Source organism: Rhopalosiphum maidis, chromosome 1, assembly GCF_003676215.2.
Source record: "Rhopalosiphum maidis isolate BTI-1 chromosome 1, ASM367621v3, whole genome shotgun sequence".
Lineage (NCBI taxonomy): Eukaryota > Metazoa > Arthropoda > Insecta > Hemiptera > Aphididae > Rhopalosiphum > Rhopalosiphum maidis.
Window position 1 is genome coordinate 41,883,585 of NC_040877.1, and position 15,115 is coordinate 41,898,699.

At 25.8% G+C, this 15,115-nt stretch overlaps 1 protein-coding gene across 1 annotated transcript; it reads left to right on the forward strand.

Moving 5' to 3' along the window:
* The first annotated feature begins 11,601 nt into the window (after positions 1-11,601).
* Positions 11,602-12,812, forward strand: LOC113548674. Its single transcript, XM_026949678.1, has 2 exons — positions 11,602-12,084; positions 12,176-12,812. Exons 1-2 carry the CDS (start codon positions 11,921-11,923, stop codon positions 12,534-12,536), a joined length of 525 nt encoding a protein of 174 aa, XP_026805479.1. The 5' UTR covers positions 11,602-11,920; the 3' UTR covers positions 12,537-12,812.
* Positions 12,813-15,115: the final 2,303 nt, after the last annotated feature.

The following is a 15,115-nucleotide window of genomic DNA, read 5'->3' on the forward strand; positions in this document are numbered from 1 at the left end:
GTATAATATTTTTATTATTTCCCAATATAGATGCATTAATTATTATTTTTTATAAGAGTAAATTATATTAATATGTTTTAAGTATTCAGTCTGTTTTTTTTTCAGACACATACTATAGGTGAACTACTCATATAATATGTTACTATGCAAAAGTTAACTATAAAAAAAGGTATTATATGATAAAAAAATCAATAACATAGACATATTTAGGGAAGGCGAGGAGATGCCATAGTCTTTGAATACTATTTATTTTTAGAAATTTAAAAAAGACTGGATTTTTTTAAAATCCCAATATTTACAAAATTATTTAAAATGCTGTTTGCTTAGTATGTAATACAATATATATGTATATCAATATTTAATTTACTTAACAATGTTGCACTAGAAAATAAGAGCAATTACTGAAGTAGAGCTATAATTTTCATAACGTCTACTTACGATGAAATACGATCTCGGCATTGACTTTTGGAATGGGTTTTTATTTAGATTTAGTTATTAATTTTTAAACACATTAATCCGGCAGATAAAACTTTAAAGAGTTTACTATTATAAGTTAGTTATGGAAAGAATAGTAAAAATAATAAATAAATATGACTAGTCTTAGAAAATATCGCATTATATATAAATTGTATATAAATATGTATATAATAATATTCTATATCATTTATGCTACTTTTTATACATAATATATATTACATACTGTGAATATTGATAATATTATATAAATATATATATTTACAGTGTATCACATCACATTTATTCCTAATTATAATTTTGAAAATTATTAAAATAAAACTGAATTAGAAATCTATGTTGATATAGTATTTTTGTCGATTTTACGTGTATTTAACAGATTTACACTAACATCTTAAAAGCTGATAATTTATTTCATATACATTCTAGATAAATAAAATCTGCTCGTTTCTTTAATTAATCAACAAAATTAAGTTTTACAGTAAATAAAAAAAAACCAATTCATACAATGAAACTCCTCCGACTAATATTTCTCTATAATATAAAATTTTAATTTATTTTTTCCTCGTAATTAGGTATCATAGTCTAATACTGGATCAAACATTAAATTATATTAGAACTAAAAGTCTTAACTCTAAATAATCTTCTACTTATACTAAAAACTCTACTTTGTACTTGTATAGTTGTATAATATTAATTAATACTCACACATCCATTAATATTAAACTTTTATGTACGAGACTTAAGACTTTACTAGAATCCACTTGGAAATAAGAATATCAAATGTGGGGTAATGTTTTCAAGCCTAAATAAAATCCAAAAATAATATATTTATCTCCCATTGTTATAGTTAGTATTAGTTAGTATAGTGTACCTGTGTAACTATCCATTAAATTAATTAATATTTTATTTCAGATTTTTATCAATTAAAGATTCGTTCAAAACTATTTATTTTTATATTTTATTAATTTGGCCATTTTACTGTTTATCTCATATAGTTATTGACACGTGTAGTAGAGTTATAGTACATAGATTAATGCCTGAAATCATGTCAGACTCAAATAAATATCACTGGTAACAAATAGCTCAATATTTATGGTTGTTATGAAATTTCCTAAATTGCTGAGACGTGATTGATGGGAAACATGTCACTTTTCAAACCCCTTCAAACAGTGTTTCCAATTATTTTAATTATAATTAACATTTTCAATTATTTTACTTGTTTTATTTGACGCAAATAATAATTTTATAGCGGTTGATGTAAGGATATGGCAAAAATAGTGATGAAAGCATATTAGCTAATTAAAATTTAAGAAACACCTTAGAAAATAATTCACTGAAAATTCCAAAACCAAAAACACTTCCGGGAACTAACATCAAAACCGCCATTTGTTATATTTGGAAATGAAATGTTCCTTCATAAAAGTATTTATTAAGATTAAATTGGTGTATTCTATAAAACAATTAGATAACTGATAAAACAAAATTACAATTATCATCTATATAGACCTCACAAAATCGTGGAAAAATTATTCGTAAAAATTTCGTCTTTACAACCAAAAAAATCAAATCTAAACCAGAATATGCAGATTTTATTATTTTAACTACATATGTTCTTCGTAATCTTATTAGAAGTGATTCTCGTACTAAAAGTTTCTTATTACACAATGATCTCTCTACTATAAGCAGTTAACTACAAAATATACCTATACAAGGTGGCAGTGCTCATCAAGTAACTTTTGAAATTAGGAAATTATATTTAAACTTTTTTTCAATTCAGCAGCTGGTTCTATTGCTTGGCAAAATTATAAAGTGTCAAAATGAAATTGTTCTAGTAAAAATAAAACATTTTATAAATTTTAAGTTTTAGATTATTTAAATCAAGTATAGTTATAACTTATTTAAAACAAAATTCATAAGAATATTGACATGTTAAGAAAAATAAATGCAGTTCATTTTTATGATTAACCATAATATGTTTAGTTTATACATAAAAAAAAGACGGAAATTGTTATTATTTTTAATGTAACATATATATTTCATACATTCGTCAATGGTCATGAATACATTTTAATAGATATAAGAAGATTCCCTTGACAAATTACAAAGTATAATTAATATCTTACATTAAAAGTATAATATTTTATAAATTTTACTCGAAATGAAAATAGTTATTCTTTGTTTTAAAAATGCTTATGGTTGTACGTTGGTATAATATTATAAAAACCGTAAGATAGTACTAATATTAGTTATACTAGTACTCTATATCATTAACTTTTTTTATAATATATGTCGTTTTTAAATTATTACCTTGTTGTTGGAGATCTTGGTCAATTCCTTTCCAATTAGCATCTTTGTATACGATGTCAATATATTTATGACGAGATAAATCGTAGAGCTCTATGTACCGTCTTACAGCGTCGATTAACTTTTCCTTGTTCATTTTCGTTTTTTCAAAACCAAGTACAACTAAATTTAGTTATTAAATTAATTACATTTAATTAAAACTCTTTTTCTGTCTAATTATTTTAAAAAACGAGTTTTAAACTTAGAGTTCTTAAGTTCATAAGATTTTGATGCATTAGATTGGAACAGACTTAATCGAACGAGTATTTATGTGTTTTTATAAGACAAAACGTCCCTATATCAGTAGCATTAGTCGAAACACTCAAAACATATTTTTAAACAAAAAAAAAATAACGGAATCGAATACAAAACAGACAAAATGTAAGCGACAACATGAAATACAAGCCATATATTGTAAAAATGTCAGACACTAGCCGGATGGTACGGTTAAGGATAGTGATATTCTGAAATTGACAGTTTTTAAATTTTTTTGAAAATAATGTAATAACTACTGAAAATAGTGACATTTATAGTATCCACTTAGTACTTACCTACTGATATGGTTGATATCTGATACTGACATGTTTGATTATTATGCATTACAATATTTGAAAAAAAATACTTTCTAGTTCTACTCATTTTTTTTATTTTCTAACCATTCAAAATAAAACCATCATAGAAACTAAACATTTTCACCAATTTCAATATGATGGTGTGTGTACAATTTAGTATAGGAACGTGATAATACATTTATAATTTATAACAATAATGCAGCATAATATGTTATTCAAATTGTAAATATCTGTAAATTATGTTAAAATAGGTACATTATTATTCGTATAGTAAAAACTATATATTTTAAATAATTTATACGGAGTAAATAATTGAAAGCATAACTGGTTCAATTAAAATTTAATTTCACTATAATATTCACATGATATACTTTTATGCAAATTAAAATATGACATTATATCAAAATAATTATCATGGACTTCAAAATAGCTCTACAAATCTTAATAACTAATAATACTCAAAAATTATTAATATATATTTGCATTAGTGTACCAATAAGTTTAAGTATATTCTCAATATATAGAGGCAAAAATAAGATAGAAAAAACAAAAATAATGAGAATTTAATAAATAAATTTTAAAAAAATTTACAATTTTCTTATTATGCACTACTTACTAATAATATTATTCCTGTAAATAAAACTATACAACGCTTTGAGTTTTATTATCTATATTGTTGTTTATATGTCTGTCTTAACGCTTTGTGCTGGGCACGCTTTATTCTGCAATTCTCATTTTAATAATGATATTAATATAATGAATAATAATGTTTAAAAATAATAACCAGAAAAAAAAATACGAAAACATTGTGCTTTATTTGTGTAAACAAATACCTACCATACTGTTATATTGTTATGACGTTATCAACACGAATACAAGTGAAATAATGATAAAGTATAAAAATGTATTAAATTATAAAGTTTGTGAAATATATAAATGTGTTATGAATGAATTATTATATTTATGTGATAGTAGAAAAGTGTGACCCTCGTGGGTCAACGATTAGCTCTAATTTTTTTTTATACAGAATGTACCATTATTATTTTGATTTAATGGTTATTTTAATTTTTATGATAATGCAATAAAATTTAATATTTTTTTTATCAAATAAGAAAGATATGTTTATTTATTTGTATAGATAAAGATGTAATATTTTTTCAATCTTCGGGATAGGTCCGATTTTCCCAAACACAATGAAAAACTCATTTTTCAAGCACAAATCAGAAATCACCATTTTTAAAACACGTAATAAGTAGTGTTAATTTTTATTAGCGATTTCAGATGTTTATAAACATTAATTTTTGATTACTTTAGTTAACTTCATTTAACCTAAAACTAAATTTAAACAACAATACCTAAAGACCATATAAAATTTTCACAAAATAAATTGTGTTGGCCCGAAAAAATATGTCTCGTCATTTTAAGTCAAGGTCAAGATTAAACTAATATTTATTTTTTTCATGAACTTTGATTAATGAAATGTACAATTCTATTGTCAAAAATCAGAGGTATTTTTAGTGATTAATCCTATTATTTGATAAAGTTTTGCTTATTTGATGGTTTAAAGATGATATTATCATAAAAGCAAATTTTCCTTATTTTATTAGTTTATACCAGCAATATTAACAACATAATCGTTAATTAAAAAAGTTTTAGGTACGCCAATGCAAAACCGTACATGTCAACACCAAATAAAATCACTGTGACTCTTTCCTACATCAAAGGTAAACGTAGTTGGGATACATTTGTGATAAATATAAATACGCTATTATTGTGTTGTTGCACTTTGATAATTGTTTTGATTAAAGTTATTTCCATTAGTTGTTATGTATTATTTGATATCGTAAAGGTTGTTAACAATACGTTTTTATGATTCATTTCAATTGATTATTCGATTATATATTTTCAAACCGCAATACTCTGCAAGGTATTTGAAATATTCGTGAAATCCGTTTCAAGCGATGCTTCGTACAAAATGGAAACAGATATATACAGCACGGCGTAGCGTGAAACACGAATACCAGTCCCCAAAGTCGTATTTAGGAGGGTGCAGAGTGTGCAATTTACCGGGGCTTAAGGTTGATGTACTAGATTTTCTAACTTTGTAATGTGATAAATGGTACTGAGAAAATTGAATAATGGTCAAGAAAAAGTATTCTTAAAAATTACCCACATCCAGGATCGGCGACAACCCATCTCATAGTATCCAAAAATAATTTACACGATCATGTTTCATTTTATCTATTTCGACACGACGATCCTCGGAACACAGGGTCTATATTATAATTTATTTAATATAAGCTTATATATAGCTTATAAGTATGTCGTAACAATAACTAATACGGGAAAATTTGATCTACACAGTGTTCAATCTTATATTATATTATATATATTTAACGTACTACTGCTGGCATTTATCGAGAAATAAATTTTCAAGATAATTCTTAACATGAACTGTGTCAGACAAACGCGTATTGCTTTAATAACTGATGAGCGACGGATTTTGTACGTTAACGGCCGTTAAGTAAATTTATTAAAAATTAAAAATTGTTCTATTTGCTCGAAGAAAACAAAAAAATAAATTGTTTTCTGTGTTCTTTGCGAATTGTCATAATGGCCATAATGCATGTTGTTTCGTTTTAGTACAGCAAAATGTGTGGATGATTATAAAAAAAAAATTATATGAACGGCCGCGAGGATGCCCCCTCCTCCCCCGCACTAAGTGTTCCCAACCATAGGCTATGCCCCTCTGTCCTTCTCTCATGTCGGTAATGCACTTACCCATTTATTCTAAGCTGTTATGGACTTAGTTTTATCCCTAAATGTAACTCGATTTAAAGGAAAATATGAGCCACCTAGTACTTAGTAGAAATATTTTTTTCTATTTTAAATTCAACTTCACTTTTATCAAATACTAAACAAAAATATAACTAATGCATCATATGAATATGACTTATAAAAATATAAAGAACAATTTTTTTTAAGGTAACCTCCAATATGATTAATCACAACCCAACTATCTGAAATTTCGGTCTAGCACTATTGCGGGTACTTACCACGAGGACACGATCGAAGGTACAAGACGTGTTGTTATTCCGATGTTAGTAAGCGTTGCCCTGGGGCCGGCTTATGTTATACTCTGAAGATCACTTTTTAAATCGAAATTTGGTACTATATGCTGCGATAAGAAAGACTAAAATTATTCTTATAATAGTCTAGTTTATAGCCAATATTTTTTTTTTTCACATTTAGACAAAATACACATATGTGACGTGAGGACAATTAAATCGCCTGGACGTGAGCCCTAAACCGGTCCTGTGATTATATGCTCGAAAAAATAATAAACCCGAATCAGTGATTTGACCAACAAACTCAATAATAATTAGTCAAGATTATTATTTTTTTGTAAGATAAAAAAAAAGTGTAAAATAAAGAAACATTAATTATAATTTGTGTTTCATTTTATTAATTTTCACTTTTATCTGCAATAACAATGCATATGATAATAACGTATGCTATAATTGCTAATATACCTAACTAACTTAATTAAAATTGTTTTATGCTTTATGCGCGTGTACTAATTTGTGTTTTAAATTCGATTAAAAGTAATGAATATAAATCATTCAATTTGAATTTTACTTTTTACACACTATTACGATCGATCCAACACGTATATTTTCCATAGATCTCACAAACACGATGTTATTATTGTATCGCATAGACCTATGGGACCGTACAATAGCGTGACACCCGATTTTCACGGAACCACGCTATAAATTAATTGGTGTGACAGTCGGAATTTATGTGACAAATAATAATGAAGGTACAATAAATCGTGACATTCCACGACATTCGCGTATCGGATTAACATTGCCATCGAGATTTTGTTGATCAATGTTAATTTCAGTCATCACGTCGTATATAATGTACAAAAATAAAACAATATTGTAATTTATCTTAAATAGTCAAATGACATAAATAATAATAATATTAAATTGTATTTAAAATTCATATATATTATATATTATGTAATATATATATTCCACATATTATGACAAATTATTATATTATTATGTCTTGGAAAATCTTATAAAAACGTATGGCAGGACGGGTCAAAAAACCGATGAAAACGGATATTTTACTATGTATTTTTGATACTAGTAATAATAATGTGATTTAAAAACTGGATAATATATAGAAGATTCTTCGTCTTATGATATTACGTGGTAAAAATTTCTATTCGTATCAATAATAAATTTACATCATCACGTGAAAGGTGAATATGACGATTTAAGACATACAAATCAGTTTATTATCTTAAATCATGGTGGATACCTCAATATTAATATAATATTATTATTTTATAATCACCTCAATCGCATGTCCCTCTTAACAGTTGTTTAGTATAATAAACTGTTATTTTATCTTTAAATGTGCGTATTATTTGTTTTCCATACAACAAATGCCTCGATATTACGAATTTTTTTTTTTTTTTTTGTTCTCTATAAGACTTTGTTAAACCTATGAAAGTTTCACTGTATTAAGAATTCTCAAAATTACTTTTAGTGTTTATTGTAACAACTAAACAACGACTGTCTCTAAATGTACCATTTATCACAGTGAGTATTTTAATTTTTCGTAAATTTATTTGTCCTTGTTAATTTGCAATTATTATTTATTATACATATTGTTAATACCTCAACAAATATTTATATACAATATTGTGTGAATACAATTTATTTCAATAAAAATAAATCCAAGTTGATTAATTTTTATCGCATAAAAGTAAAAGATATTAATAATTATGTGAATTGAATAATATTTGTGGGATATTGAGCAAATGTTACTTAAATATACCTATACTTTAACCTTTAATTTTATACGACTAAACTGAATGTTTAAAATATTTTAAAATATTTATAAATGTATCTTATTAAATATATGGTTCAAGTTTCAAACCAATATCACAATATTTTAATTAATTAAAACTTTTGATACCTTATAGCTTTCTGTTTTGCACACATTATTCTACAATTGACATAACATAATTTATCGATGTTTGTTACACATTACAAAGTCGTGAGCAATTATTTTAATGAATTTATTTAATTACTAATACCATGTACCATTACCTAGGGATATTCTTATACATTTAAATAATTCATAATTACTAATTAGTTAATTATTAGATGCATATCGGGACACGTTAAATAGCCTAAGTTTAAGCAACGACTAAGCATAATATTATAATATTATATGCTATATAATGTAAATTAAGACTCTAGTTTGTTGTAATTTCAATATATTTCTTATTGATGAACAATGTGTCCAATAGAAACACGTACCATTAATATAATAATGTTGTTAGGTGCGTGGTAATAATACTAATAACTATAAAACGTTGTCTACATTTATTGAAATGGAGCAGAATTAGATATTAATAGATTATAATATGCCAAACGGGGAATGTGAAATGATTTCAATTTTAATAATAGGTATTAGACCAGATTATCTTTTTTTACATAACTATTCATATTCATCTGCAAATTTTTAGATAATCTGTTTATAAATGTTTTCTTGTCTTGAATCTTTCTATGAAAAAGATGGACACCTGATCGAATTTATTTTATAATATAGATGTATGTAACCATGGTCCATGTTCTTATCCAGTGCATAGAAAAAAAGCTTCTCTCACGCGTGGAGGAACTAATTGGTAATGTTTAAGCTATTTTATACAAATAAAATAAGTTCGGGTAAACATTTTCCTGTAAAATAAGCTTTAAGTTAACAGCTGTTAATATTTTAAGGTGTCATATATTTTGGATTATTCAGTTTTAGCTATGGCCATTTCAGCATTCAATAAATTAATAGATATACTAAATAAATCCTAAAAATAAATATAAAGTATAAAATTGAGTATTATTAGTACATAGTTCTCGTGAAATATTTAAATATTATTATTATATTTATTATTTACTTTATAATCAATGAAGTACTCAGTTCAAAATATAGTTTGAAAATGTTATAGATAGATGTTGCCATTTCTAAACTTTCAGACGAAAAACGTTTATTCATACTCTAAATATTGTACAATCCAAAATATGAAAATAAGCGTTACATCTGAAGTAATTTTATTTACTTTCCTCTAATTCCTCAGGGGTCTTGTATTGAACACTTATAGTTGTACTCAAAACAAAACTTCATAGACTATTTTGGTAGTAACCTTTTTATTTTATAACATTTATTACAATTTATAAAGAAAACAACATACATAATTTAATGTTTATATTTATTGTAGTAGTACTTTATTATACATACCTACTTTGCAATAGTTTTTGAATTGTTAAACGATAATCTTCACAAAATTGTAATATTTCTTTCCGCTTGTAGAAACGCAACATAATTTCTTAAATCACAAATGACTTAATAATATCTACTTTTTATTAAATTTGCCGCAAGACTGAACAACTAGTTGAATATCAGAATTTAATCTACATCATAACATTACACATTATATCCAAGAATACGAATATGTTCACTAAGAGAGTAAGAGAGCGAGCATTTTGACTTTCAGAGCAGTTACAATGGTGTTTACATACGAACATTATCTCTTCTTTATACATCTATGATATAAATAGGTAATCAAATAATTATTTTCAAGTTAAATAGCTATAATATATTATAAGTTATAGCATTATAGGCTTATAGCTTAATCAAAATATATCTCGAGTATAATAAAAATAAAAAAGCCAGTTTTTGAAAATATTCCTTCATTATTGTTGATACCAAAATTACGACACAGAAAGCAATATAAAGCATCATGTTTTATACTATACTTTAACCAATTGTATTAAAATAAAGCATTAAAATTGCGGTTTTTATTTCCAAAATTGGTCATAGAGCATAAATAAAAAAAACATTAAAAGAATAAAAAATATTTGATTAATATTTTATTAGTTTTCTTGTGTTTCTACTAAACACCATTAATAAGTAATGCAATGCAACATAATTAGGTATTTAACCTTTAAAACTTGTTTATTGGACCAGAATCTAAATCGTCAACATCAAGTACTACTAGTACTAGTACTTGAGTGAGTATGAGAGTAGGACACCAAAGAATAAATATATAATATACAAAATTATAACTTCAGTCTTTAAAGTGACTGCTTGTTATTTATATGTATTGGGTTTTTATATTTATAAATATAAAAGCTGAGGGTTTCCACACTAGTCCTGGTGGGCCTCTCTCCTCACGTTATTTCATGTTAATGTTTACTTGTTGTTATCCGTTAAAGCTACCAAATTTACTTACCTATTTTGTATAATAATATATTACAAATTGTAAACATATGTAATTTGTTTAAATAAAATAAAAAGTATATAAAAGATTGTGATTATTTCGATTAGTTAACGATAATAATAAACGCTAAAATAGACCAAAAATACGTTGCACGTCGCATAGGTATCATAGGTGACCTGTTATAGCCATCGTTAAAAAATACTAAACTTGATCATTTTTAATTTTATTACAATACAAAATTCATACATGAACCTTAAATCTAAACCTCCACATAGCTTATCGGCTATCCTACTAAGAAATTGCAAATTACAATATAATAAATTGTATTATTTTTTCTAATTAAAAATCTGAAATTTTATTGAAAAACTTCAAATGTTTAGCTGCTTAGTCCACTCCCCCCCCCCACCATTTACGCCGATGACTTGGTTTATGTTCATATTATAGTATGGTTATAGCCTTAAAGGTATTTGCGTTTATAAAGTTAAAAAAAAAATTGTTTTATATAATTATTCATCCCTAATTATTATAAACATAGGTAGCTTATTAGTTATTTTAAAGTCGTTGATATCAACCATAGAATTATATTATTACATACCTAATATCTATAATTATTAACTGTCCATCCTTGTGGAAAAAGCACCGTTCAGAGGAGCGTTCCAGCCCATATTGAGCACTGATGAAATGGTAATAAATAATAATAATATCTATTACATTTCAATTTTTATAATATTATATTATTTTATAAACAATGAACAATAAATATTATAATTAATACTATAGCAAAATCTTGGATGTCAACTTCAATGACGGTAACTACCGTGACCGTGATGTCGAATACGGTGATGTTGGTAACACTCGACTCGCCGATGCCCTTCAAATTTTATTATCGTCTCGCTATCAACAATAAACGTTTTGCGGAGTGTACGTTTTTACTATTTCCATTACGATCACGATTTAATACAATATAATATTACGGTATTTTCTTAAGTCTTGGCTTTCATAGATCAATGTGAACATCATAAAGTACAAAATAATCCATCTTGCCATAGATAATAGAGTATCTATGTGTATTTTTCCCGCTTATCATTCAACATATGTTCGTGTTATCACGACCGAATTCGTGATCGTGAGTTAAAAAAAAAATCTAAAAACCAGATACATCGAAAACGGTATCGTTTTCTTTCTTAACGAGCTATACATTTTGACGATCAACTCACGAGCAGCCACCATGTCGTTATTCAGGTACTCGTATTACGATACTCCGGACGGCAAGGACCTCGTAAAAAAACTGTTCTACACCAACAAACAAGTGTCCATCATTGGGTTCGGGCTGGCGACATCAGAGATCATCTTGGTCAGCAAACCTTTTGGATATATGAACACCGCATACAGGTAATAATTGTTGCCTTTGACGGTAGTAATGCCTTCGTCTTTGCGTATAACGTTGTGAAGATCTGAAGATTGTACAACAATTGATTTTCAGATATGGCCAGTTGATGGGACCGATGTTAGCTGCCACAACAACGTTCTGTGTAGTGACTCACATCGCCACCAACTTACGTGGAAAAGATGACATGGTGAACTATGCCATTGGTGGTTTCTCCACCGGTATACTAACAGGCATACTGATAAAACAAAAAATGATTGGTTTTTGGATGGCAGTCTCGATGGCATGCATCGGTGCAGCCAAGAAGCATTCAAAACTTAACAATTATGAATTCTATCCCACTTATCCTCAAGTTCGTAAACCAATCTACGGAGATTTCAAAACACCATACAATAATTGGACTGTATATGAACATCGACCAAAAGGATGGTTAGCTGTCGAAGAACGAAAGCAATAAATAAGAGTGTACTAACAGCAGTTCATAATAATGCAATAAGTATGTGAGTTTACAATTTAAGTAGTTATGAAACATTATTGATAATATGTTTTGTTTGTTATATAGTGTTTGATTTGAATTACAAATACATATTGATAAAACATAGTTTTGTTTCCTTTGCATTAGACAGTTATTTTTTTTAAATAAATACTTGTAATAATTATTTATAAAAATTAAAAAATTGTCAAGATTATTTTATAAAAAATTTGTCTAAAATACAACCATCGTTTTTTTAAATTTGATTTTTCGTTTATTTGATTTTACTTTAAAAATATAACTAAACATTTTTTAACTTTCCTGTATCACAGATATTAAATTAAAATCTTTTAGTTTTTAAAAAAATTTAATTAGTTCTAAATTATTTTTAAATTTTGTTCATTTTTTGTGTGGATCTTATATTTCCTAATTTGGATTATTAAACGTTTATTACTTTCATAAGACATTAATACTTTTATCTTGAATTCCAAGATAGTTTAGGTATTTATAAGAATACCTAAAGAATATCCATAAAATATTCAAATAATTAAAACTATTATATTATATAATATAACATAATAGTATGGATACTACAACATTTTTTACTCTGAATATCCTGCATAATGATCGTGATTAACTATACAATGTATAACTTATAGACTACTAGACCATAGGCTCTGATAAATTAGAGAGCTGTGGTCACTCACTGAAATAGATGAAATAGGAAGGTTTGTTGTTCGATTAAAGTTCATGATGTTTAATTTTATATTACTAGTATTCATGGTACTTGACCTATGAATCAACATTTGTTGGCTGTTATGTTGTCTAAAATCTATAATAACCATTCATTTTCAATACAAGTTCTAAATTTTTATTAAGAGTAATATAAAAATTATAATTTTTAAAACTTAACCTTTTTAGTAACAATTAAATATTTTAGTTTTCTTTTAAAAGATTATTTTATTTTATTACTTTTTCTTTAATACAAAGTTTTACAAACTTACATCAAAATTGTTCATGACCCACTGCTACCTTGTATTCAATAAAACAATTTTTTTGGGCATTGACTATTGAATAACAATGGTCAAAAAAATTGTTGAATTTAAATTATTATATTTTTACAATAACAATATTATTATCATTAATATCAAAAGCATTATTAAAGAAATATTTGAATTTTGTTTATTTTAGTTTTACTATTAATTACAATAATTTATAATTATCCTTAATAATGTCAATACTTAAGTCTAAATAACAAAAATTGTTTTTGTTATTTTTTTATAATAATATAATAACCATAGGTCCCTATAGAAAAAGTAATATCTTATAAACATTTTTAATATTATAATATTTTCAATCATCTTTTAAATATTATAATTAGCTTATATTAAAAATAAATAAGTACCAAATTTTATAATACACAGTACACACAATTATTTTAATTATTGAATAGGCATTTCTCAATATACTATCTATAAATAATACATTATATATTATATAATTATACTGTACTGTACTCTATACTATTACATATATTATTTTTTAAATTTCTTAGAAAACTTTCCGATTTAGATATATGCATTATTATAAGTTATAGCTAACTATATAAAAATACCTATTATTGTATGCGAAGTTATTTATTTTGGATTGGATAATTAGTGGTTACTTACATTGTCATTTCCTTTTGTCTCAAAAGTATATGGAAATAAAATGTGTAATTTACTTCTTTTATTTTATTTTATTTAATACTACAAGATATGAATATGAAACCATGTTGGCATGTTGCTACATCTTAGGACTTTGATTATGCTTTATACATTACTATAATATTCACTAGTTTTTTCATAATTAGTAATTACTTCTTTTTTAAAAAACATTATAAAGCTAAACGTATATACCTACATGTAGGGTAAACAATGAAATTAACATAACCATGTGTAAATCATGAGAAATGTTCTCATCATTCTATTAACATTTTATCGTCATACCCGTATGTGTTGAATCAGTCTTACGAACATAACACAAATTTGCGTTCAGCGGAATTCATTTTATGCTGTTGGCTTTAATATTAGTCAATTCACCTATTATCAAACTTAATCTAATAATATTCTCTTATGGAATTGCATAGGCTTTTATCAATATTTTAATTTTTAAGTGAGTTACAATAATTTTAAAGTTTTAATATTTTATATAACTGTAACTCACTATAACTATTATTTGTATGTCTTTTGCCACCCTCCCCCTCTCATAGGACTTTAATTTTAGTATATATTTGTATAATAATATAATTATCAAATTAACATTTAATAAGATAATAAATTACTTAAGCGTTAATAAAACAATTTCATGCAGACATGCAGTTAATTAATGGTTAGCACTGAGGATAACTCTCCCTTATTACTACCGAGAATTGTATTAAAAATTGAATCACTGTCTCTTGGTTGGACCTCAAATACGCTGCAAACTATTTATTCGCAAATTGATTGAAGTATATTAAACGGACGCGTATCTTTATTCTTTACCCGATGAAGAAATGAATACGACGAAAACATGACCTCTTATTA

Excerpts from the sequence above, each read along its gene's own strand:
- LOC113548674 (XM_026949678.1), top strand. The coding sequence starts at position 11,921 with ATGTCGTTATTCAGGTACTCGTATTACGATACTCCGGACGGCAAGGAC. Across the intron at positions 12,085-12,175 it reads TATATGAACACCGCATACAG|ATATGGCCAGTTGATGGGAC; the intron begins GTAATAATTGTT and ends ATTGATTTTCAG.